Genomic DNA, 27,179 nt, shown 5'->3' on the forward strand with positions numbered 1-27,179 from the left:
TATATAATATATTATTCTTAACTATAGTTGCCATGATCCCTGGCGGGAAGATCCCCTGGAGAAGGAAATGGCAACCCACTCCAGTAGTCTTGCCTGGAGACTCCCATGGACAGAAGAACCTGGTGGGTTACAGTCCATGGGGGTGCAAGAGTGGGACACAGCTTAGCGACTTAACTATCACCATCATCACCACGTGGTCACTGCGCTGTGCATAAGGTCTCTAGAACTTACTCATTTTATTACTGAAGGTTTGTACCCTCTGATCAATATCTCCACACTTCCCTGCTCCCCAGCTTTGGCTAACCACTACTCTACTCAGGGAAGTATTTTTAAAAAGGTCTGTTAATCATTTTTCAGCTCGAAAACCTTCAGAGACTCGATAATGGCTCCAGAATCCTTAGCACGCTAATCTAGGTACACCGTGAGTTTACCCCCACCTACCTTTTCGGCTCATCCTCCTCCCTCTCCCTTCATGCGCTATCTGTACAGACACACTGAACTTCAGATCAGAGAATGTGGTACAAAAATTGGGGCGTCTTTGCTCATGCGGTTTTCTGAATGGGCTCATCTGAATCCTAAACTCAGTAGTACACAGTAGGTGCTCAGTAAATACTTGTCTAAATCAGCCGAATGAATGAACACAATAGCGGAGGTGAGGTGGTTTAAGGATTAAAGCTAGTGGCAAAGAAGGTAAAACTCAACGTTAGGAACTGAGCTTTGGGGTTGCTGCTGCTGCTGCTGCTGCTGCTGCTGCTGCTACTACTAAGTCGCTTCAGTCATGTCCGACTCTGTGCGACCCCATAGACGGCAGCCCACCAGGCTCCGTCGTCCCTGGGATTCTCCAGGCAAGAGCACTGGAGTGGGTCGCCATATCCTTCTCCAGTGCATGAAAGTGAAAAGTGAAAGTGAAGTCACTGAGTCGTGTCCAACACTCAGCAACCCCATGGACTGCAGCCTTCCAGGCTCCTCCGTCCATGGGATTTTCCAGGCAAGAGTACTGGAGTGGGGTGCCATTGCCTTCTCCGGAGCTTTGGGGTTAGACTCAGGATAATCGGTTTTTTATTTGGCGTTTACAGAGCAGAACAGGGTTGCGTTTCTCCACTAACACACAGCTCACCCATTGTACACTGCAGTATCATCAGAGGAGGAAATAAGAGATTACCAGGAAATGATCAGGAAATAGGGTACGGTTAGATTTAAATATGAATTCATCTTATATTCAACTAGGTGGAAACAAAGAGAAACTATAAGACAATGCAAAGAGCTAGTGCTTTGATAGGCATAGAAATAATTATTTGTTGGTTGTTAATTTCACATATATGATGCACCTGGTAATTTAACTGATAACACAGAGCAAAATGTAATTCCCGGGGCCACTGCCAAGGCTCGTGAGAAGCCCAGGAGGACCTGAGAGAAGCGCTCTCAAAAGAGTCCCCATCTTTCTCATGCAGTGATCACTGCTCTCACCTCTTCAAGGCTTTCTCTTCAGGTCTTCCTCCTCAAGCCTCTAGCGCTGGTGTTGCCATAGCTCCTGTTTCTGTGACTCCGTCTAGCACCCCCCCTTCCAGTAGTCCAATCACTACCTATAAATCTTTCCGCTGGCATCCGGGGTCTCTTAGGCAACAATGTGTGGTCTCTTGATTGGCCGGGAGATCCTAGAGGGCTGGTTCCAAAATTGGGCACACGGACAAAATGGAAAAGTGGGAGCGCCCAGAGGGTGGGAAAGGCTGCCATCTCTCAATATAATGCTAGGACGAAGATGCAGTCAATCCTGAAACAAACAGCATTAAATGCCCCCATTCAAGCCATAAGTGTGTTCCAAATCAGTCCAACCTACTGAGCATGCCCAGTTACATCGTTCTGGTCACTCCAGGGTAAACTCCGTTTCTCCGGGTTTTAAGAGTGGCCAACAGGTAAAAGAAGGTTTCAGGAAAAACAATTCTGGAGAGGTTCAATGAAAGAATAGCACCTGCACACAGGAAGTGGAAGAACGTGGGAAAATTGCCCAACACACAAACTCAGCAATGGTTCAACATGATTTTTAATTTATTGGATTAAGGAATTCAGGCCGACCAACAGATACACCAGGGAACCAGCAGATGGCATGCCTGAATAAGGATAACTTCAAATTTGGGAAATTTTACGATCCGGTCTAATTTAATTAATTAAATTTATGGAGCATCTACCATGTAATGAGAGGCAGAGTGAGAATGCAAGAATAAAAAAAGAAATCTAATGAGGAGGATTTGAAAATGCAATGTAGAAATAACTACTGTGATATAACTATAAACTAATGCTGGAGAAAAACAACATTTCAGAAGGGACCTCTGGGAAGTGTAAAACAGTTCTTATGGGCAGCAGCTAACCAAATTTAAAAAAAGAAGACTTTTCTCATTATCTCATGTTTCCTAAAATAAATAAAAATGCACTCTCTTCCAAGGTAAATAAATGTAAACCCTATGTTTATATTGTCTCGTTGTTTTGAAATAGTCAGCATTCGTATATCTCCCATTTAAAAAGAAAATGAAAAGTAAAGCTCACAGAGGTTGCTGCTTTCTTTTGAGTTGACAAAGGATCATTAAGTGGCCAAATTGAAATTAGAACTTATGTTGTCTGAATTCCAGCCTAGTGGTTTTATGTATGGTTGTATGTTTCATGATCAGGTTGTATGTGAGACGAATAAAGACTTTTGCAGGGGTGGAGGCCTGGGGAAGGTAAGTAGATGCAATACTAAATTACCATGTATGACCAGTTAAACATTGATGGTTTCAAAACGGGTTCATCCAGAAAGAGACCAGTTTTAACAACTCGCTGGGAGAGTATTGGGTCTCGGTGAAGTTCCTGCTCATTAAAGACTTTCTATTGGTGGTTGTAACATTGAATGAAAGAAAGATGGGATTACAGAGCACCTGACACTTTATCCCTGTTAGATCTGAATATTTTTATCCCTGAAAATAAGGTCCCTTTCATTGATCCTCTCAACTAGCATCCTCTGGACTTCTCCTTGTTCAGCCCTTCATCAGTCTGACTGCTGATCCCCCAAGTCTGAACACCACCATTCACATTGTGTTCACAGTGAGTACACTGGCTCAGTGTACTTGAAAACTTAACATTGCTTTTATCTAAAATTTTTAAAAATTCCTTTAAAAAATATTTACTTATTTGGCTGCACTGGATCTTAGTTGCAGCACACAAGATCTTGGATCTTTAGTTGCATATATGGGACCTAGTTCCCAGTTGTTCTTCAGTCGCTAAGTCGTGTTTTACTCTGCAACCCCATCAACTGCAGCACGCCAGGCTTCCCTGTCTTTCACTAGTTCCCAGACCAGGGATTAAACCTAGGTCCTCTGCATTAGGAGGGTGGAATCTTAGTTACTGGACCACCAGGGCAGTCCCTCAACATTATTTTTAAAGGAAACATTTCAACCATAAAGAAAAGTTTACAGACTTGCCAAAGAAACACCCTTTTCTCCCTGCAGAGATTTTTTAAAATGTTAACATTTTGCATCCTGTGTGTGGTTAACAGTTGAAGCCTCCTGTACATGCTGCCCAGATCTCATTTTCCACCCTGCCTGCCTAGAGGCATCCACTGTCATGAAATTAGTGTGCTGCCCACTTGTCTACTTTGTATGCTTATTATATATACATGTTTGGCCTCATACAGTGTGACTGTTTTAAAGAGCTATCATAATTTACATCTTTGCAGTTCGCTTCTTTCAGTCAGTGGTCTATTTCTGAGATGTGATCATGTTGATACATTCAGTGATAATTTCTACACCATTCCCACCTCCCACTAGGAGCCAGGATATGTTCTATGCCTGACAGTTTTCACAAGACCATGTGTAAATTGCATAAAAATGTGACAGCAGCACATCTCTAGAGGATATGAAGGTACAAGGGACCTAGAAGTACCTGAAGCAGGTCCACAATGATTTTCATAAACGCTCTTAGATGCTCACTCACCTTCAGCAGAGTCAGTGTTGGCTCCATAGGATACAATGACTTGATAATAACCAGCTTAAGGATCAACATTACTTTTTTTTAAACAAGTAGTACTGCATTAGTATTTATTAATGAAATTGAAAATGCCCATTTCATATCTCTTTTACGATGCATTTCCCATAGTTCATCTTCTGATGTTAAACTGTATTTATGACTATCTAAGCTCAGTATTTATTATCATTTAACTAAAGAGCCTCTTGATGAAAGTGAAAGAGGAGAGTGAAAAAGTTGGCTTAAAGCTCAACATTCAGAAAACTAAGATCGTGGCATCCGGTCCCATCACTTCATGGGAAATTGATGGGGAAACAGTGGAAACAGTGGCTTACTTTATTTTCTGGGCTCCAAAATCACCGCAGATGGTGACTGCAGCCAGGAAATTAAGACACTTACTCCTTGGAAGGAAAGTTATGACCAACCTAGACAGCATATTATAAATCAGAGACATTACTTTGCTAACAAAAGTCCATCTAGTCAAGGCTATGGTTTTCCAGTGGTCATGTATGGCCGTGAAGAGTTGGACTATAAAGAAAGCTGAGCCCCGAAAAATTGATGCTTTTGAACTGTGGTGTTGGAGAAGACTCTTGAGAGTCCCTTGGACTGCAAAGAGATCCAACCAGACCATCCTAAAGGAGATCAATCCTGGGTGTTCATTGGAAGGACTGATGTTGAAGCTGAAACTCCAATACTTTGGCCACCTGATGCGAAGAGCTGACTCATGTGAAGAGACCCTGATGCTGGGAAAGATTGAGAGCAGAAGGGGACGACAGAGGATGAGATGGTTGGATGGCATCAGACTCAGTAGACACGGGTTTCGGTAAACTCTGGCAGTTGGCGATGGATAGGGAGGCCTGGAGTGCTGCAGTTCATGGGGTCGCAAAGAGTCAGACACAACTAAGCAACTGAACTGACTTGAACTGAGGGAGCACCTTTGAAAAAGATTGTTTCGCTGGTGGTCAAACAGTAAAGAATCTGCCTGCAATGCAGGAGACCTGGGTTCCATCCCTGGGTCGGGAAGATCCTCTGGAGAAGGGAATGGCAATCCACTCCAGTATTCTTGCCTGGAGAAGTTCATGGACAGAGGAGCTTGGTGGGCTATAGTCCATTGGATCCCAAAAAGACAGGACTGAGGGACTAACACTTCCACTTTTCTTTGTATAAAATCGTTGCCTATAATTAAAGATGCCACAGAGATGTGTCCCAAGGGTTTGGACAAACCACAGATTATATAGCTGTTTTTGGTCAGTCTCCTAACATGGGGTGGCAAAGATTCAGACAGAAAATTGTACTCAAATACACCATCTTAACCAAGTGTATAGTTGAATAATGTTAAATACAGTCATACTATTCTACAAGATCAAAATATTTCTTTAAGTCCTTTGTGCTACCAGAGAACAAAATGATGCCTGTGAAGTCTAGGTTGAAAAGGGAGGAAAAGGAAGAGAAAGCAAGGTAGGTAAAATGATGGAGGCAGAGGTAACAGCTTTGGGTTGGAATGAGTGAATCCAGACTCAGCCCTTAAAACGCTGCCTGGCTTTGGGTAAGTCTTTTTAACCTTTCGGGGCCGTTCTTTTCCGCGTCTGAATAATGAGAGGTTAGGTTTAGATGATTTCTAAGGAATCTTTTAAGTTCTGAAATAGCTTATGTAGAAAAAAATAAAATAAAATCACTTATGAAGAAAAAGAGAGAAGAAACATTTCCCAAAGAACAGAAGATGGGACTGCCACCAATAACCTCATGCCCCACCTGCTCGCTACAGTGGGTGTTGATAGAGTATCTGCTCTGCTGCTTCAGCCTGGAGCTCTGCAATGTGAAAGCTGACTACCTCCATCTGCACCCAGTACCACCCTCAGCACCCGCCTCTTAACCAATTCCAATCCCCGGGTCCCCAGGGGACACGCTGGTTCTCGAAACAGGTTTTGGTGGTCTCGCAATAATAGCGTTCCAGGCTTGAGTGATGAGAGTCGCTGCACTGTCTCAGTAGAGAAGGGAGGGAGAGCTTTGCAAAGGGGACTGAGGGCATTTAAGAAAACCTTCCAGAGCTTGGAACGACTCCGTGGGGGCAGGACAGGGCCAGGCATCAGCCTCTGCGCGAGGTAAAGAACAACGAAAGCCGCGGACGCGTACCCAAAAGCTGCGCTCAAAATGGGAGCGCTCGGCCGAGCGTGCCAGCGCGCCTGCGCCGTACGTGCGCGCGCATGCCCCCCCGCCCCCGCCGGGCCGCGCGCCCGGGCGATCGCGAAAGCTCGCGGTCGCTCCGAGGCGCGCGCCGGCCGTCCTCGCTGGCTCCGTTTACCTGAGGGACCCGCGGCCGCCCCCGGCCGGCGCCGCAGCCCCCCGGGAGCTGGGCCCCGAGGTGTGAGGTGAGCCCCGCGTCGTGCAGGCCCCTTCCCGTCCGGCTCAGCGGGAAAAGGACTCGGGAGTGGGGACTGAGGAGGTGCCGCCGCGGCTGCCCGCTCCTCGGTCTAACCCTGTGCCGAAGAGCCACCAGCAGCCGCGGCACCTCCTCCTCAGGGATCGTTATTCTCGTCGCCGCCAAAACAAAAGCCTTGGGCGCCGCGCTGTGGAGGGGTGTCTCGGGGCTTTCTCGGGGTGGGCGGCGGGCCGGCGGGGCGCGGGGGAGCCCGAGTTTGGGGCTGGGGGCTGAGGCGGACCGATGCGCGCGGACTGGATTAACCCTCTCGGTCCCGAGCCCGCGCCGAGCAACCTGTTCGAGTGTGGCCCGCGCTCCCTCCGCGCCGCCCCCGGCCCAGCCCGGGGGCTCGGTCGGCGCCGCGGGGGCGGGTGGCGCTCCCGGGCCGCTGGGGGCTGTGGGTGGAGGACGCGGCCGCTGGCGGGGAGGACAATGCACCGAGGGCTGGGCGCGGGGGCAGCCGGGGGCCGCCGGGACCCGCCTTGGGGCATCCCGGGGCCCGGGCGGCGTCGCAGCATCTGGACTGCCTCCTGATTCTACTCCTGAAAGTTGTCCCCTCTCCTCCCTCCCGTCAGTTTTGCAGAGTCTGCATATTCCTCCTCGAGGCTTCCCCCTCTGTCCCCTTGGACGCTCCGTGTGTTTGCCCTGGGGTACCGCGGGGAGGTTCATCCATAGCCTCTGAAATAAGGTGCTGTTAAACATTTCAAGACATTTTAGCATCTTCCTAGAGGCGTTTTCACAGTTAGGTGCCTTCCTCAATAAGAGAATAAAGGGTGTTCTTTCTTTCTTTTTTAAAAGAACAAAAGCATATGCCACTAATTTAGGCAGAGGAGTCAACTTGAAGTTGCAAAATATCTAGGAAGGAGGACAAAAGGTCTGGTTTTTGGCCCAGAATAAATGAAATTTTGAATTTTGGTTCCCTTCTGAATGTAGGTAGACAGAGCAGCCTAGCAGACCAGCAGCTATAGAAATAAATGACTGCTCTATAAGGTTGGTCAAACAAGATCTTATTTTATAGTAGTTTGGCGAGACCTGTAATGTTAATTTACGGCAATTGGGTTACTTGGCAAAGCCAATACCGCAGGAGCAAGTAAACAAAGACTTGACAAGGGGGATGTTACCTCCCTCTTGAGCCTTCTTTTAGCCTTTAGTGGTGTGCTGACAGGCAAAGGGATAGATAAACCCGTAGTTCTGTTATTAAGAACCATTTTCTCCTCAAGATAATGCTTTCCATCCGTACTTTTAAGCAAATCAATATCTTCTTTTTCCTCCAGAAGAAGAAAAAAAGTGTTTGTTTGAAGTACCAAACCACAACATAGAGGTAATAAGATAGGAAAGTGATGTAAAAGCTTAAGTGGGCAGGCTTGCAAGGGTAGAGCTGAAAATAAAAGATAATTGAGTTGCAATTCTTCTTACAGTGTTGCCTTTTATTTAGTGAAATAACAGGTTCCTCCTCTACCCCCTCCCCCCCAAGTGCTTTGAAACTGTCAAGAAAATAAGGTAATTAGTAAAGCCTACCGTCCTGCCTTCTCTTTCCTCCTCCTCCGTTTTTTCCCCCCCCCATCCACTAATATTCCCTGCCTCTGCATCTCTCCTAAATCTACCAGTGCCCTATTAATAGAAGAAGAAAGGACTATAGGTTCTTTCATTCCTTTTTTTCGTCTTAGGTACTGTATTCCTCTGAGCTTTATTTTGTGCTTTGAACATTTAGGTGGATTTTTCTAGAGAGATCCCCAGCCATAATTGAGATATTTGAAATAGGGAGGCTTGAGGTGGAGATAATAGTACAGTGCACATTCTTTCTTTGTATAGCACAATGTTGTGAGAGCGTCATCATTGGGCGAAGAGAGGGGGTTTTAAAGTCATGGTAAGTCCTCTGTTGCCCACTTGACAGGAAAAAAAATCTCTTTCCCCAACGTAAATTTCGTATGTGTTAGTAAAACTGTGAGATTTCATATTGAAAACTTATTCAGAGCATGTTAGTTTGTTGATGTTAGACTACTCTTGACTTTATTTTCTTCAGGAGACATGTGATAGGAAACAGTTCTTACTGCATCTTTACCTTCTTTCACAGGGAAGAGCAGTGTTGGCCTCAAGTGTTTTTTAACCCCTGAATCTCTAGAGTTAGAGACGTTTAAAGCTGCAGCTGCCCACAAAAAGAGCAGTAGTGCAAATGAAAAGCAAGACTTTGAAATATGTATGAGAGGAATTGTTCAGTATAGATTTGGGAGAAGAAAGGTCACTGCGTCCTGAGGAAAGAAGTGAAGGTTTTTAATAGTGGCATTTCCAGGTTAGGAATGAATGTTTGAAGAGTAACAACTCCTCTTTGACTAGAAAGCAGTTTTAACTGACTGTTGCATCAGAAATGGTGAATCTACCTTTGAGTTACAATTTGTTGTGCTGAGAACTAGCAACAGTTTTGGTGCATCCAAGGAATGCGCTGTGAATGAAGTTTAAGAAAAAACAACTAGGCTAGTAGGCCTAAAAAAAAATGCTGGTCCCAAAGTTTATCTCATTAAACTAATTTTGTAGTCAAAACATGCAGCCATGCTAAAGGGGGAAAAAAAATCAGGAGCTTGATATTAGAGCATTTTCTGAACACATTTTAATGGGAAAGGGAAACCAGGCTGGAATTTCAACCTGATTTTTTTTTAAGTCCAGACTCTGGCCATCTTTAACTTTCCAGTTTTGTTTTTAGTTTTAAAAGATCTGCTTCTGCTTTCTCTAGTCTTAAAAGTAATGTATAATTTGTTGGATGGACTGGATTTTGATGCCTACTATTCATTTTAATTTTGAACTTTGTTTTTCCTGTATTTTTTTTAAGCCCCATCACTCAGCACACTGGAAGATTAGATTATCTTTTGTAATCAGTAGATGACTAGACGGACTTTAAAAATTAGATAAAGTAACAAAGTGATATACCTTAAGATTAGTAAGAATCTGGGCCCTATGGATTAAATATGGAGCTACATAAACTTTAGCAACCAGAAAACAGTATCCTGAAAATGAATTTATTTTTTAAATAAGATATGGAAAACAAAAGGCCAAAACCCACATCGGTTTTAGGAAAAGGAATCTAGCACTTTAAGCAGTGATATGCTTTCAGTGTGTACTTTGCTCTCTAACAAGATGATAATTTCCTTGAGAGAAGAAGCTTCAGAGGTAGTGATGGCTAATCCTTATAATGCAGTCTTGGAAAACTCTGAAAGAAGACAAAAGAATATCCTCCTGTTCCCACTGTAGCCAGTGTGTTTGAGGCAACCTTTAATTTCTGAATTGGAAAAGCAAAATGTTAGGTACATTTATAGTGCATCAAGATAAGTAAATCTAAGCTGAGAAAGATGAAAGGAATCGCTTTCTGTACAGAAGGTGTGAATTGGAATAAAATTGCTAGCATCTTTTGTTGCAGGGCCCTGCTGACAAGCCCCCAGGGCCCACTTTTGTCATTGTCTCTTCTGGGATTCAGCCTGCTTTCTTTCCTCTTCACAGTTGCCATCTCCTGATTTTCCCACCTGAATTCTTTGGGTCTGGCTTTGTAGCCAGCCTCTGAAGACAGTCTTCCAAGATTGCATCCCCTTTATTGCTGTTCTTCAGGATAAATACAGAACTTCTTTTAGAGGCTTTTACTTTTTATCATCAAAAGAGAACTGGTAAATTGGGAAATATCAGATTCCTGATGTTACACATTGATACAAATTAAAGTGTAGGGTTAAATGTATCTAGTCCTTTTTGTTCTCTGAGGAAGTAATCATCAGGTCACTTAATCTGAAATTAGTTTTCCACATACCTTATATTGCTCTGTAAGGAAGTGAATGGCTCTTTTCTCAGGGTTAGGGCATGAAAAACTATTGCCAGACCCCTCATTTTTTACTGGCCCTTGGTACCCGAGACTGGTCCCTCCATTTAATCTAGCAATTCCCTTTATTCAGCTGAGATTCTGCAGATGTCTATTGTAAAAGATATAATATCAAAAAGAAAGCAAAAAACCTTTTAACCTTTATGTAGTCAGTTGCTGTATTTTGTCAGTATTTCCTGATTTCCTCAATCATCTGTGTCCTGTTGTCTGAAACTTGCAGCTTCTTCAAGGATGGTTCTCTTAGGAGAAAGGACTGTTCCTGTCCATACTCATGTGATCCCCATTAGAGGCATTTATTTCATCATGTTATTGAAAAGCAATTTAGAATATATACCGAAAGTTTTTTTTAACTGTGTAATATTTGATTCAGCTGAGAGGTGATCTATTTTTTCAGTATTGAAAATCAATTTTTGACCCATTCTAAGTTTATCATCATTTTTTTTGCTTTTCTTGTTACCTGTAGTAGGGCATTTTTGTGTCCCTTGGCTTGTTACTTTCAACACCCAGTAAATCATTGGTTCAAGTAGTAGTATTGTCAGCACACATTTATAGATTTAGTAGACTTAATTTTCCCGTACACAAATAACATAACAACAGATTTTAAAATAACATTTCAGCATTTATAATACTTTACTATTTTGGGGCTTTTTGTTTGTTTGTTTTTTGACCATGCTATGCAGCTTGTGGGACCTTAATTCTCTGACCAGGGATCAAACTCTAGCTCCCTGAAGTAGAAGTGTAGAGTTCTAATCACTGGATTGCCAGGGAAGTCCCTATTGTATTTTTAAACAATTCAGGTAGTTTTATTCTGTTCCATGTATATGTATTTTTGACAAAAGTGGGAGACTATATGCTGTTTTGTAAACCATTTAAAATTTTATTTTTCACTTGTTGTATTGTCACTGTCTTTTCAAGTCAGTATATACAGATCCTGCTCATCATTTTTAGTGAGTGTTATGTGTTGGTTGTACCCTAGTTTAACCAGTTCCTTGTTGGTAGACTTTCAGATTGTCTCTGGGTTTTTATTGTATAAACAGTATTGTACTAACATTTCAGTTATACATCATGTGTACTTGTGTTTATTTTCTTAGAATAAATTGTAGAATAGGTTTGCTGAATCAAAATTTTAAGGACTTTTGATATCTATAGCTATTTTTTTGAAATACCAACTAGTTTGCTTTTCCTCCAATAGTATTTGAAAATGGAGAATTTCCTGCCAGTCTGGTGGTTAGACACTTTACTGCCCTGGCCCGGGTTCAGTCCCTGTTTGGGGAGCTAAGATTCTGCAAGCCATGTGGAACAGCCAAAAAGAAAAAAAAAATATCTCCAAGTGTTGGAATGTTGAATATATTCTTTTTTCTGCACCCTCTCCTGTACTGTGTTCTGTTATTGTTACTTTGCTCATCTGATTGGCAAAAATGTTATATATCATGTTTGTGTGTTTTTATTAGTAAAGTTGAATATCTTTTCATATGTTTGTTGGACATTTGTATTTCTTTTGTAAATGTATGTCCTTTTTCCATTTTTCTATTAAAGTAGTATTCTTTATCTGCTTTTTAAAAAAATTCATTTTATATATTTCCTTTGCTAAACACATAATTATGTGCAAATATCCTATACTGTTTTAAATTATTCTATTTTAGGATAGCATTTCTCAAAATATGACTTATAGATCACTTGTAACAGTACCGAGATAATCGTTAGAATACACGTATATCATTCATTTTCCAGAGGCTCAGATTTCTTAGACCTATGGAGTTTCTGTGAATCTGCTGCACATTAAAATTAGGGAACCTCTGATTTGGAGGAAATATAAATTCCTTAATATTTTTACTGTTCCTATTTTTCTTCTTGTCTCATGGCATTCTACTGTTTTTTCTTATTTTATATTAATAATCATCAACTACAGTCTTAATGTATTAAGGTTTTATCCTACCCCAGCCTAACATAATAATTTTACAAAACTGTTTTGATATATGGAAATTTGAATGTCAAAGTACATAAAGGAAAGTACTTTTGTAAGTTTGTGAGAAGCATTGTTTGTAAATGAGGCAAAAGGAATAACTGAGAGAAAAACAAGTAAAATAGGGTAGATGAAAGTGTAAGGGGGTTTCTCATCTAGTTTAAGAAACTCAGTATTACTTTGTTTTTTCCTCAAGTTTTGTATGGTAGTCTTCTTTGAACCATAAATTTGGAACCCATACCGCCTGAAAAATAGTCTAAATGAAATTTTTGAAATTCTCATTGTTAGATACATATTCGGTAGGGAGCAATGTTCCCTTAATTTTTTTTTAAGTTGCAAGCAGATGAACATGCTGCATAAGCAGCAGACTACAAAAATGGAACTTGTATGGATGTTTTGATACTGTAGCCAAATAAAGCTTTCAGGGCTTATTTGACACATTTAATGATATGCATGATTGTTACTGTGCTGTATGGTAATTAAGCTTAGATATATGTAACTGTGTTTAATATCACTTTTCCATAGCCAGACATTACATTTCTGGTCCCAGCTTGAAGGAGGAAAAAATATGGCAGGCCAAGAAGCTTTAACAAATATTTCTGATTTAGAGATTTCAGTGTTACAGAGATTAGATGTTTCGGGCAGAGGTTGCTTGTAACTTTGGTGTTCCTAATTCCTAAGGTTGTAGACTTTCCTTTTCCCTTCTACTCAAGACCATATGCTTGGGGGAGAAATTGGGACGATTCAGCCATGGCTTTTCTTTCTCCAATAGTTTTTTCTGCCCAGTAATTAAAGCTTGGAGAGGACAGTTTCTTTCTCTACTTTGGCCAAGCCGGTTCAAGTTCTCAACGGGGTCTAACCTGTCATGGGTCTTAATATCTATTTGAGTTGTCCTGTTAACCTGGGTCTCTGAGGATTTCTGCACCTGACTTTCTCATGTTTTCCCAGCCGAGGTTGTGTACTTCAAACAGAAATATTTGACATCTGTGAAATGAAAACAAAGTAAAAGCAGACTTAATAACAATACCAAATGGAAGTCTGATAGTTTTAGAATATCCTTTTTTCCTACCAAACCTGCCTTCCACTCTACCTACCCTACCAGCCCCAAAAGAGATGCGTAGTTTTGTCCCTAGAAAAAAAACTGAAAGTGAAAGCTGCATCCAGCTCTCTGCACCCCCATGGAGCCTGTCTGGCTCCTCTGTCCCTGGAATTCTCCAGGCAAGAATACTGGAGTGGGTTGCCGTTTCCTCCTCCAGGGAATCTTCCCAACCCAGGGATGGAACCCATGTTTCCAGCGTTGCAGGCGGATTCTTTACCGTCTGAGCCACCAGGGAAGCCCCCAGGAAAGGCAGTGTCAAATCAGACTCTGAAACTTGGTAGAAACTCTTAACTGGAAATTATTCATATCCCACGCTGTAACTTTCTAGGGTTGACTCTTCTCTGCACCCTGACTGTGTGTAATGAAGCATTTGTTGGTCAAACGTTTTCTCTATCTATGTACTAAATTTTTGTACTATCTAAAAGGATGAAGCATTGTTTGGAAAATGTCCTGATACTAGTTTTAGAATCTTCTGTTTGCCAGTTCAGTATTGGTTGATAGAAGTAAGTCTTTGTATCCGCTGTAATTCAGCAGTAAAACTACCTAAAGTTTGATGTTGCTTTACCTTTTATAGAGTACATTATTTTATAGTTCACTCATATACCGTCTTTGATAGGGAGGTGCAATTTTTAGAAAGGAAAATTCTGAGCTCAGAGAAGTTAAGTGATTCACATAGTTGGGAAGAGGCTTGAATCCATATCTTTTGATTTCTTTATATTTGACACCTTTCACAGATACCATCTGCCGAATCATTTAATGATTAAAACATATAATAAAATTTAAATAACTTGGTATTAAGTGTGGCAGATATTTAAATAAAATTTAGGACAACAGCTTACAAGTTTTTCAAAATGAATTAATTATGTCTTGTGACAAATGAAAAGCTACCATTATAGATGGGAAACTAAACTCTATGTTATATAAACAACTGAGGGAGGAAATGGTGCCTTTAAATGCTATTTATGGATTCTCTGGTATATCTATAGCAAGAATGATAAGGTAGAAAAGCTATAGTATTTTTTTAATGAAATACTCATGTATTTTATCTATAAGACAGTATTGTATCTCTCAGCAAAGTTTGTGATTGTTGTTGTTGTTAGCCACACGCCCAGCATTTGGAATTTTGGTTCTCCACCAGGGAGTGCACTGGTGCCCCAGCAGTGGATGTGTGCAGTTTTAATCACTGGACCACCAGAAAGTCCCAAAGGCAGTATTTTAAAATTTCTCTTTCTAGTAGCTGATTGTTAGTGTGTAGAAATGCAACTGATTTCTGTACACTGATTTTGTATCCTGCAGCTTTACTGAGCTAATCAAAGTTTTAATATCAAGCCTATAATATTTTAGGAGGAAATTGCTAATTTCTCCCATTTTTTAAAAAAATTATTTTTCAGATATTTCAATCAAAGGAAGAAACAGCTCTTCTCCTAAGATGGAATCTGTTGTTTGGGAATGTGGTTGATCAACTTGACACCTTGGCCAAATGGTGCCCGATGTAATAAAATGAAAAGAAGAGGCAAGATGATGTCATTTTCCCATATTGTGAAACCAAAAACAAATGCCTTTTGTGAGACCAAGCTAACAAACATCTGACGGTGCGAAGAGTATTTCTGTTTGAAGAACTTAACAGGAAGATAGAAGAAGTACTTTCAAGCTGAGACCTGCAGGTGTACAGAGATCTAAAATACATATTGAGTAGGCCTGATCATCTGAATCTCGTTCAGTCGAGGAAGCATGGCTGTGAGTAGGATCATCTTCTATCTGTGGCCCTTGACTATGTTTGTGGGCCATATAGGTGGGCACAGTTTGTTTTCTTGTGAGCCTATTACCTTGAGGATGTGCCAAGATTTGCCTTATAACACTACCTTCATGCCCAATCTTCTGAATCATTATGACCAACAGACGGCAGCTTTAGCAATGGAGGTAAGACTTCATCTATTATTTGGCATGTCATAGAAAACTACTCTTGTATTGCCCTTTTAATCAGTCTAATGAATGTCTCTGATAAACAGTAGGAAAAACTAATATATTATTTTTAACTGCATCTGGTACATTAAAAAGTTATGTATTTAGGTTCAGACTCTGATAGATTAAAGATTTCATGTTTGGGGAATGTTACTCATTTTAGTTTTCAGATATTATTCTTTCTTGAAGAAATTTGAAACATTGGAACTGGGAAGGTAATAGCCTTTCAGAAGTTTAAATTGTCCAAGTTATGGTTACATCTTTTCTGTTATTTGATAATAAGACTTTAAAGAGCAGACTATAATAATAATATTCATAATTCACTTAGTAAATATTGAAGGTAACATGATTTTGAAAATGGGTTCTTTGGTTCAGCCTTTAGGCTGATAGGTTTACTGTATTTACATTGTTTTAAATACTTAAGATGGTATCCTGGTCTTACTATCTTCACATCAATTTAAGAACAGTAACTCCCAAGCAGTGATAAAGGTTTTGTTGTGTGATTTATCTGTTCTTGACCTCTTAGAACTTCATGAAAATCTGTTGCCTTACTTGAATTTTTCTAATGATAATTCTTTAGGCACTTTTTAATTATTTTACTTTAGAAGCTATGACAGATTAATGGATATAGGTAGTAATAGGTTTAAATAATTTTGTATGTGTTTTAATAATGGTTTTAGAATTGTGGACAAAGATATGTTTACCAGATAGGAATTAGGAGGCAGTTGGAGAAGGAAATGGCAGTATTCTTGCCTGGAGAATCCCATGGACGGAGGAGCCTGGTGGGCTCCATGGGGTCGCAAAGAGTCGGACATGACTGAGTGACTTCACTTCACTTTCTAAACTGACAGTAAGAGTTAAAAGCTTTGGAGTTGTATAAACTGCAGCAGCAGCTACCACTTTCTATCTGTATTACTTTGGCCAAGTTATTTGAACTTTCTTACCATTGTCACTTTACTTGTAAAATAGAGTTAACATTTTGAAAGGTACAAAATTGAAGTGTTTATAAAGTACTTGGCACAGTACTTTTGGAGTAAGTTCTCTTAAAGTGATAGTTTTTACCATTTTTCCATATTCTGATATTAATGTAGCTATATTGTACATAGAATTTACAGGTTTTTTTAAAAAATTTTAGTCTTTAATCCTTTGTTACAGTGCTTTCAGCAAATTGAATACTACGTGTTTTGGAATCTTCATTTTATAGTAAAATTCAAAGGTTTAGTACTTCTAAGTAAACTAACATAAATCTGGGAAATTTTGTAGAAAGATTATTATTCATAGATTTGGAAACATCGAGGGCAACTTATAGAGTCCAAATACTTGGAAATATTGTAGAGGTTGAATAAAATATTTCTGCTCTTCCACTGACTATACAAAGTCTAATTGGTAAGGAGAGATTTGGTATAGACTGTTAAATTGGGTATATGAAAATGGGTATTGGTTTAATATAGAAATTTGGTTCCAGGCATGGTAGTCCCTGTTGGGTATTAAAACTACCCAGTTCTCTCACCAGAAAAATGAAGAAGTAGGAATATCTTTGGTTCTGGTATCATTTAAAGTCAGTATAACTCCTTTGGAAAGCAAATAGAGTTGTAAGAAAAAAGTCATAAAGATTTATGTACTTATTTGGGTTTAACGTTTGCCTCTTTCATGTAGCAGCTTTCAGACTTTGAAATTAAGTCACCTAACATCTCTGTGATCTGGAGAAGGCAATGGCAACCCACTCCAGTACTCTTGCCTGGAAAATCCCATGGACGGAGGAGCCTGGCAGGCTACAGTCCATGGGGTCACAAAAAGTCGGACATGACTGAGCGACTTCACTTCACTTCAGCATCTCTGTGAAAATCATTTGTGAAAAGGCACTGATAACAAAAACAGTTTGAATGGCTATTAGGATTAAATGAGAGATTTAAATAGCTAGTACAATGCATGATGCAGACTAGGTGATCCACAAGTGATAATGCTATTCCAAATTTCATTTCTAAGTGACCCTAGAGAGAAAGTACTAGAAAGACAATGTATTTGTTTCACGTGAACGTGCATCTCTTGTTGTGGGCTCCCGGGGCTTTCATAATGGTGGCATGGTGAGCTGCCTCTGTCCTCTCTTCAAACACGCCCATATAGGCTAGACATTTTGCTGGCAGTGAGACTGCATTTTTCTGAATTCACTCATTCTAGGGAGAGCACCTAGATGAGTAAGAGAAAGCTCTAGTGATATCAAGTGATGTTGGGGATAGTTGGCTTGGTTGTCATACCAGGACAGTGATGTCACTGACAAAGTCTCCTGACAGTCTGAGAGTGTGAAGTTTCTGTAATAGCAAAGGATATGGAAATTTAGCAGTCAACACAGCACACTTGCAGATAGCACACTTGCACACTTGCAGATAGAAGTAAGGATTCTTAGATCCTTACAAGGACTTGTCTGCTGATGACACCCTCCTGTCTGTGATCCAGGAACTTTGCATCAGCTTGCCAGCTTTTAGCAGGAGCAGATAATTGGAACAGGTAACCCTAGCACATTTCATGCAAAGATGGGCTCGATAAAGGACAGAAATGGTATGGACCTAACAGAAGCAGATTAAGAAGAGGTGGCAAGAATACACAGAACTGTACAAAAAAGATCTTCACGACCCAGATAATCACGATGGTGTGATCACTCACCTAGAGCCAGACATCCTGGAATGTGAAGTCAGGTGGGCCTTAGAATGCATCCCTACGAACAAAGCTAGTGGAGGTGATGGAATTCCAGTTGAGCTATTTCAAATCCTGAAAGATGCTGCTGTGAAAGTGCTGCACTCAGTGTGCCAGCAAATTTGGAAAACTCAGCAGTGGCCACAGGACTGGAAAAGGTCAGTTTTCATTCCAATTCCAAAGAAAGGCAATGCCAAAGAATGCTCAAACTACCGCACAATTGGCACTCATCTCACACGCTAGTAAAGTAATGCTCAAAATTCTGCAAGCCAGGTTTCAGCAATATGTGAATCGTGAACTTCCAGATATTCAAGCTGGTTTTAGGAAAGGCAGAGGAACCAGAGATCAAATTGCCAACATCCGCTGGATCATCGAAAAAGCAAGAGAGTTCCAGAAAAACATCTATTTCTGCTTTATTGACTATGCCAAAGCCTTTGACTGTGTGGATCACAATAAACTGGAAAATTCTGAGAGAGACGGGAATATCAGAGCACCTGACCTGCCTCTTGAGAAACCTCTGTGCAGGTCAGGAAGCAACAGTTAGAACTGGACATGGAACAACAGACTGGTTCCAAATAGGAAAAGGAGTACGTCAAGGCTGTATATTGTCACGCTGCTTATTTAACTTATATGCAGTGTACATCATGAGAAACGCTGGACTGGAAGAAGCACAAGCTGGAATCAAGATTGCTGGGAGAAATATCAATAACCTCACATATGCAGATGACACCATCCTTATGGCAGAAAGTGAAGAGGAACTAAAAAGCCTCTTGATGAAAGTGAAAGTGGAGAGTGAAAAAGTTGGCTTAAAGCACAACATTCAGAAAACAAAGATCATGACATCCAGTCCCATCACTTCATGGGAAGTAGATGGGGAAACAGTAGAAACAGTGTCAGACTTTATTTTTTTGGGCTCCAAAATCATTGCAGATGGTGACTGCAGCCATGAAATTAAAAGACGCTTACTGCTTGGAAGAAAAGTTATGACCAACCTAGATAGCATATTGAAAAGCAGAGACATTACTTTGCTGACTAAGGTCTGTCTAGTCAAGGCTATGGTTTTTCCATTGGTCATGTATGGATGTGAGAGTTGGACTGTGAAGAAGGCTGAGCGCCGAAAAATTGATGCTTTTGAACCGTGGTGTTGGAGAAGGCTCTTGAGAGTCCCTTGGACTGCAAGGAGATCCAATCAGTCCATTCTGAAGGAGATCAGCCCTGGGTGTTCATTGGAAGGACTGATGCTGAGGCTGAAGCTCCAGTACTTTGGCCACCTCATGCGAAGAGTTGACTCATTGGAAAAGACCCTGATGGTGGGAGGGATTGGGGGCAGGATGAGAAGGGGACGCCAGAGGATGAGATGGCTGGATGGCATCACGGACTCGATGGACGTGAGTCTGAGTGAACTCTGGGAGTTGGTGATGGACAGGGAGGCCTGGCATGCTGCGACCCCTGGGGTCACAAAGAGTTGGACATGACTGAGCAACTGAAATGAACTGAACCTTCGCACATTCTTGAGTGTTCTTTGTGGGACTGGCTGAGTTGAAAGACATTTCCTAAGTATAGTATGTTTCAGCAGACCCAGGGTTCAAGCCTGCCTCGGGTTTATTCCTGTACTGATGTTTGGTGAAATCAAAATGAGTGCTTCAAATGAAATAATATATGATATTGAGCCAAGGATGCCAGGAAAGAAATTGCAGAATTTAGGTTATTTCTAATTTGCTTATTATGGTTCACAGTCAACAAGTTGGGTGTTCTTTCATTGTATATAGAGAATTCCTCCTCAATACTTCCATTGAAATTGAAACATGTTCAAATAAATGGGGTGAATGTCTATTTATTAAATTGGAAAAAAGATCCTTGTTAGTATGTTAGTATGTTTATTTCTCTTACTTTACAAAAGGTGTGTTTATATACAAACACACACATTAAATTTTTCTTAAGTTCTTAACTTGATGTCTGTCTTTCCCCCAAGTATTGTGGCTTTTGATAGAAAAAAGATTGCTCATTCCTGAGTTTCCCACACCATTTTGAACTGTCTGAAAATTTTTAGGAGCTGTCCAGCATGGACAGCAAATTGTCAGTAACTGTTTTTAGAAACCTACATGTTACCAGGAATTTATGACTTTATTGGTAACGAAAGAGATCCGAACAGTTTTTTTTTTTTTTTCTATATTGAATAATTAAGCCCCATTGAATAGAATGGGTACAGGTTATTGGAAGAAACACTAAAACAGGAATAGAAGGCTTGTATTCTGCCACTGCCTGAGTCTTGTGACTCCCTTGTGTTGGTTTCTTCTAGGAAGTATTTTCCCTGTCCCTTTCACAAAGTTTTTGTTAAGATCAAATGGTACAATTTATGTGTATTTTACAGAACTTTAAAAAGTTAAAATGCTCTTCAGATACAGAGCATCATTCTTTGCTGCCTGTCAGTCTGTTTAATTTTAGTTAGATTGGGAATAAGCAGTCTTTAATTTCTTTGGGAGGTTGATTGCTTTTTTTTAAAAAAACTAAACCTGTGTAGGATAATCAGAGGAAAAAGCTCCCGGAATGGTTCCTACTTGCCTCCATTTCCTGTTTTCTTTTGTAATTCTCATTAAAGATTTTCTTACAGCATGAGAAACTGGCAGGTGCATAGATCCTAGTGGAAACAGAAATCTTCAAAGCCTGAACATTTTTTGTATCCTTTATGGCTCATTAAGAACAAAGCATGTTTGAACTAGTTTCCCAGTTATCCAAGCTCAAATTTTAGCCTTTTCTCCCCACAGCTTTTTATTATGGAAGATTTCAATTATGTGGACATATATGGAACACCATATACCCATCATCCAGCTGCAAAAATTACCAACTCATACTAGTCTTGTTTCATTTATGACTGCACTCCCAGCTGGGTTACTTTGAAGCAAATGCCACACACCATAATTTCATCCATAAATATTTCCATATTTATCTTTATAAAGTAAGGACTCTTTCAAAATACATAAACATATCACTTCCTCAGTAATTTCAAATATATACTCAAATATATGTTCAAATATATGTTTCATATTAATGTTCAAGTTACCCCTGTACTGTTCTCAGTCTCTTAGTCATGTCCAACTCTTTGCAACTCCATGGGCTGTAGCCCACCAGGCTCTTCTGTCCATGGGATTCTCCAGGCAGGAACGCTGGAGTGGATTGCTATGCCCTCCTCCAGGGGATCTTCCCAACTCAGGGACTGAACCCAGGTCTCTCAAATTGCAGGAAGATTCTTTACCATCTGAGCCACCAGGGAAGCCCAAATTACGCTTAGAATTTCAGTTTTTTAATAGTTGGCTTTTCAAATCAGGGTTCGTGCATTACATTCAATTGATATGTCTCTTAATTTAGTTTCTCCTTCCGTTTCCCTTCCTTTTTTCTTGTAATGCACTTGCCTTACAGATTTTCTCAAATTTTATTTTGCTGTTTGCATCCCTGTGGTGTTACTGACCATGGTCCTCTGTTTTTGTTTTGCAAGAATACTTCCAAGGCACTGTAACATCCGCTTGTTACTCTGTATAATGTTAGCAGCCATCGATCATTCCCTAGGTCAAGAATTTCATGAGGGGTTTGTAAAATGGTAATATTCTGTCATTCTTCATTTCTCAGCTAGAATACTTTATAAACAGAAACTTCCTCATTTTGATTACTGGACTGTTGAGTTACTCTTATGTTCAGTTTATATAAAAAAACAGTAAATATGCAACTGTTCTCCTTTGTTAGTTTTTAGGATAATAAATTGATTCACAAAAATCTTTCAAAAGTAACTAATGAGATCTTTTCGCCTTTTAAGTTTCGTTGTTCTCCTTTCAAGTATCATTATGAACGCATGGATTTTTACCTTATTTTATGTGTTTCAGTCCATTGCAGTTATGATTTTGTTGTGGCTCAGTCTGTTCTGCCTTTGGTAGTGAGCACATCTTCAAGATAGCTCCTAAGTGTCTTTGATACTACCCTAGTGATTTCTGATAGCTTCCTTGCTTTCTGGTATGATCCAACCTTATTTCATAAAATTCTGCCTCAGAACTTGAATTATCACTTTCTTTAGGGAGTGCTGGTTCCTTTTAGTTGTAAAGAATTTTCACAGGTTTTCACAGACTGCTATCTGGGTGCTATGCTTATTGATACTAGGTTAGTAATTTATAGGTCTCTTCAAAGATGGAGCTAGGAAATACTTTTTTTAAAAAAGAAAGTTCAGCATGAGTTTATACTGATAACTTATAATTAAACAATATTGGAGAGTTTTTATTTAATATTTTTGAATTTTTGTTTCTTCTCATACTGAAACCTTATGATATACAGACATTACATAATTTCCGAATAATATCAGTATTACTACTAGCAGTGTCATTACTGAAAGTGCTGTAAGATTTCTTTGTATTTCTTATGTCCTTAGGATGTATTTCACCAAGGATGTCCAGTCAGATTACTGTGTTTTAGAGTTAAGTATTCCTCTGTTTGGTTTAACTCCATAGACAGTTTAGGTTTGTTTTTTCATTTTGATTTTGAGGAATGACTTAAAATTTTTTTTGTTTGAATTTATTTTATAATCATGTTTAGAAACTTGATATATATGACAAGGTACATTCAGAGGAGTCTAGTTTCTAGACTGTGTTTGTGCTTAGTCGCTCATTCATGTCTGACTCTTTGAGACCCAATGGACTGTAGCCTTTTAGGCTCCTCTGTCCAAGGGGATTCTCCAGGCAAGAGTACTGGAGTGGGTAGTCATGCCCTCCTTCAGGGGATCTTTGCAACCCAGGGATCGAACTCAGGTCTCCCGAATTTCAGGCAAATTATTTACCATCTGAGCCACCAGGGAAGCCCATGAATACTGGAGCCTTTCCCTTCTCCAGGGGATCTTCCCGACCCAGGAATCAAACCGCAGTCTTCTGCATTGCAGGTGGATTCTTTACCAGCTGAATCCTAACCTTATTCTTTTCTTCCTTTGAGGGTAGTTGTTTTTCTAAAGCTTTTTGTTTATCTTACCATTAAAAATTATAGTAATTATAGAAAATGTCTGTATAATATCTGTCTATAGCTATGTGTTCTTTCACGCCCTTTTGATACAGTGTCATACTGTTTGTTTTCTCTACCTTGTTTTTTTACTTAACAGTATATCCTGGCTATTTCATAGTATCACTTATACATAATATTCCTCAGAATTTTTTTAAATTGTGGCAAAATATACATGTTGCACAAGTGGTAAAGAAACCACCTGCCAATACAAGAGATAGGGGTTCGATCCTAGAGTCAGGGAGATCCCCTGGAGGAGCACATGGCTTCCCAATCAAGCATTCTTGCCTGGAGAATCCAATGGACAGAGGAGTGTGACAGGCTACAATCCATAGTGTTGCAAAGAGTTGGACATGACTGAAGTGACTTAGCATGCATGTATGCAAAATATATATAACATAAAATTTACCATTTGAACCTTTTCTTGTTTGTTTTTTGGCATACCATGCAGCTTGTGGGATCTTAATTCCTCAACCAGGGATTGAACCCAGTCCCGGCAGTGAAAGTTCGGAGTCCTAACCACAAGACCACCAAGGAATTCCCCCATTCCAATCATTTTTAAGGGTGCAGTTCAGTGGCATTAAGTACAGTCACCTTGGTATATCATTACCACTGTCCTTCTTCAGCACTTTTTCAGCTTCTGAAACTGAAACGCTATACCTATTAAACAATAATTCCCTGTTCTCCCCTCCCTTCAACCTTTGGCAACCACCATTCTACTTTTTTTCTTTCTCTCTGAATTTGACTACTCCACTACCTCATTTAAGTGAAATCATAAAATATTTATCCTTTTGTGTTTGGCTTATTTCACTTAGCACAGTGTTTTCAAGATTCATCCATGTTGTAACAGATGTCAGAATTTCCTTCCTTTTGGACTTCCCTGGTGGCTCAGACGGTGAAGCATCTGTCTACAATGTGAGAGACCTGGGTTTGATCCCTGGGTTGGGAAGATTCCCTGGAGAAGGAAATGGTAACCCACTCCAGTACTCTTGCCTTGAAAATCCCATGGACGGAGGAGCTTGGTGCAGGCTGCTCTCCATGGGGTCGCAAAGAGTTGGGCACGACTGAGCAACTTCACTTCGCTTAAGATTGAATAATATTTCACTGTATATTTATGCCCAACATTTAGTTTAATCATTCACTCATCAGACACTTGAGTTCCTTCCACTTTCTGGCTATTATGAATACAGCTGCTATGAAGACAGATATATAAATATTTGTTCAAATATTTGTTTTGCTTTAAATTTTTTTGGGGTATTCCCAGAAGTGAAATTTTAGGATAGCATGATAATTCTGTTAAATTTTTTGAGGAACTGCCGAACTGTTTTGTGTAGCAGCTGCTCTATTTTACATTTTTGCTAGTGCTGCACAAGGGCTCCAGTATCTATATCCTCACCAACACTAGTTATTTTCTGGGTTTTTGTTTTGGAATAATAGCCATTGTAATGGGTACGAACTTGTCCTCATTTTTTAGTTCAGGTCCTACTGAAGGACATTTGCTTTTGAAAGCAGAACTTGCTGTTGAGGTCCTTATTACTCTTTGTAGGGCCAGCAGCTAATATAGTACCTAACACATAATAACTGCTAAATAAATGTTTGAGTGAGTTAATGAACTTTATAAACTGTGAATTCCGGAAGAGGTGATGGTAGTCATGGTGGTGGTTATAGAGCTGGACCGAAGCACATGATCTCCTGGAGTTGTAAATAGTTGTGGGTTTGTTGAGGATAGTAATGGTCGTCCTGACAGGAGTACCAAAGATACCTGAACACTAGTGTTTTACTTTGCTTTCTTTCTTGGGAGAGGGGAATGGTCAAAGTGACTTGAAGCTTTCAGCATTATGTGTTTACACTTATAAGTGGTATAATAAAGTAAAGGAATAAAACAAACCAGCTTTCTTATCTCTAGACCTCTCATTCTCTTTCTGCCTAAATAATCTCATCTCCATCTTTGTCTGTCAAATTCTAATGGTTGTATTTGATACAGCCCGCCAGGCTTCTCTGTCCATGGGATTTCCCAGGCAAGAATACTGGAGTGGGTTTGCCGTTTCTTCTCCAGGGAATCTCCCCAACCCTGGGATTGAATCAGTGTCTCCTGCTTGGCAGGCAGATTCTTACTACTGAGCCACCAGGGAAGCCAAACTTGATACATTAATTAATAGGACCAAAATAGGAATAGATAATAATATATGTGGTATCATCCTGTTTTTGTTGAAGAAAAGAAGTATATTCATGTTCATGTAGAGTGAGTGATCTGGAAAGATTTTTGTCAAAACTGACAATGATGCACAATTTATTTGTGTTTTCTATGTTTTTCATTTAATGTTTGTGTTTTCTGATTTTTCTGTAAGAAACACATTGTGTTTTTAAAAAGTAAGATTAGTACAGAAACTTTATTTTTAAAAATCCCAGCTGTCCTTTTTCGTCTAGCTCCCAGTTGCAGTGTCTAACACTTAGTATTTATTAAATATGTTTTTATTTGAATGACTGAAACTTAAGGAAGAACTTGGTAAATGCCATAAATAGGCATAAAGTGCTGAGAGGATTCAAAGAGAAAAGGATCATGTGTAGAAAGGACCAGTTGCAGATGATGTTTGAATTGACCTTGAAAGGCAGGGTTTTGTTTTGTTTTGTTGAGAGGATACTATAATTTAATACCCCTTTGTACCAGTGATTAACATTTTGTGGATAAGCATTTGAGGAAACGAGATTTCTTTGATTGTATTTATTCTTTAAATTCATGGCTTATATTTTTAGGATACATGCATTATCCAGCAGACTGACTTATTATCTTCTCTTTAGGTTAGTATTAATAATGTGGTTTCCCCTAAGCAAACAACAGCCTGGTGAAGTGGGTTGAAGAGCCTATCATGTGGTAGGGAAACCAGCCAGGAATTAGGAAACTTCTCAATTGAAAAATGTGAAAAATACACAAGTAGTGGAGAATTGATTGCATTTAGTTATTTCTGACTTTAGCAAAAAATAAGCTTTTAAAATTTTAATTGATTTTCTTACATGATAGATCACTTTAAAAGAATGCCTTAAAATGCTTATTTTAAATTAAAGTATTAATTTAAAGTATTAAGTGTGGTGAATTTGGTTTGTGAAGTTTTATCTTTTGAGACAGACTATAATTCACAACCATTCATGAAGTGTTAAAAGTTTACTTCCTGAAGAAAAGTCAAATTTTATGTGCTGATCCAGGAGCTCCCTTTTGACTTAAGATAAATATACTCCTGTGATAAAGTCATATTTCTGAAACTAGCTCACTGAACTAATATTGGAAAGTATTTAATATGCTGCCATAAGACATTAACAAAATAAATTTGTAAAAGAAAAGCAAATCTATGGAACTAAAGGTACTTTACAAATGTAAAATTTTTTTATATATATAAAATAATTCTTAAAGTTTTAGACCTTTTCTCTTTAGAATTTTATTCTTACAAAAAAGTTTTTAAAGGTCTTATTTTACTTCACTTAAAATTATTCTAAAAAGCTTTTTTTTTTTTTTTTTAATAATTTCTTACTCTAATTTGGATCTAAAATAGAATGAATACCAGTTTTGAATTTTCAAGGCCGGTCTACATTTGGTTTCACATTTAGTGAATTTAGTCATAATATTCCCAAACCCAGCAGGATACAGTTTCTATGGTTATCAGACCCTTTATAGAGTGACAAAGATTGGAATTCTGATTCTCACGAGTCAAATTTTGGCCTTTGACTCTGTCCCCCTTTCACACTCCTTGCTAAGCTTGGGCTGTTGCTATGCTTGAAGGCCTGTCAGTGAGCAGGTTCCTATGGTAACAGGAATGGAAATTTCAAAGAAGAAAGAGAATAGGAGCACAAAGGCTTGGTTGATTTGAATTTGAACAAAGAATAGAATGTTCCCTGTCTTGCATCTTTGTTGAAGAAACCAGAAATTTAATTTTAGAAAGTTATTTTTCAGTTTGTAAACTTCATATACCCTGGTCTTAATTTAGTGAATAAAAGTACTACTGCTTAGGGGAGTACTCAGTAAGAATCTTTAAAAAATTCAATCAGCTGAAGATTCTTTTTTCCTCCTTTATAGAGCTTTGATAGTCTGTGTTCCTTATATATATTCTCAACTTGGCGGTATGCTGGCTAACTCATTTAATTTTTACTTTGCTGAAGTTAAAAATTGTTAGAGTTA

General features: G+C 39.5%; 2 protein-coding genes across 2 annotated transcripts in view; one reads left to right on the forward strand and one right to left on the reverse strand.

The window, feature by feature from the left end:
• The window catches only part of FBXO16 (F-box protein 16), a 66,371-nt gene extending 64,784 nt beyond the window's left edge, over positions 1–1,587 (reverse strand). The window contains exon 1 of the mRNA XM_012128518.4: positions 1,468–1,587. The gene's annotated coding sequence lies outside the window, so the exon portion shown is untranslated. The remainder of the gene's footprint in view (positions 1–1,467) is intronic.
• Positions 1,588–6,237: 4,650 nt separating this feature from the next.
• The window catches only part of FZD3 (frizzled class receptor 3), a 102,264-nt gene continuing 81,322 nt past the window's right edge, over positions 6,238–27,179 (forward strand). The window contains exons 1-2 of the mRNA XM_004004440.5: positions 6,238–6,362; positions 14,722–15,250. Of these exons, the coding sequence (XP_004004489.3) occupies positions 15,062–15,250 (189 nt within the window). The 5' untranslated portion in view covers positions 6,238–6,362; positions 14,722–15,061. The remainder of the gene's footprint in view (positions 6,363–14,721; positions 15,251–27,179) is intronic.

This window comes from Ovis aries, chromosome 2 (genome assembly GCF_016772045.2).
Source record: "Ovis aries strain OAR_USU_Benz2616 breed Rambouillet chromosome 2, ARS-UI_Ramb_v3.0, whole genome shotgun sequence".
Lineage (NCBI taxonomy): Eukaryota > Metazoa > Chordata > Mammalia > Artiodactyla > Bovidae > Ovis > Ovis aries.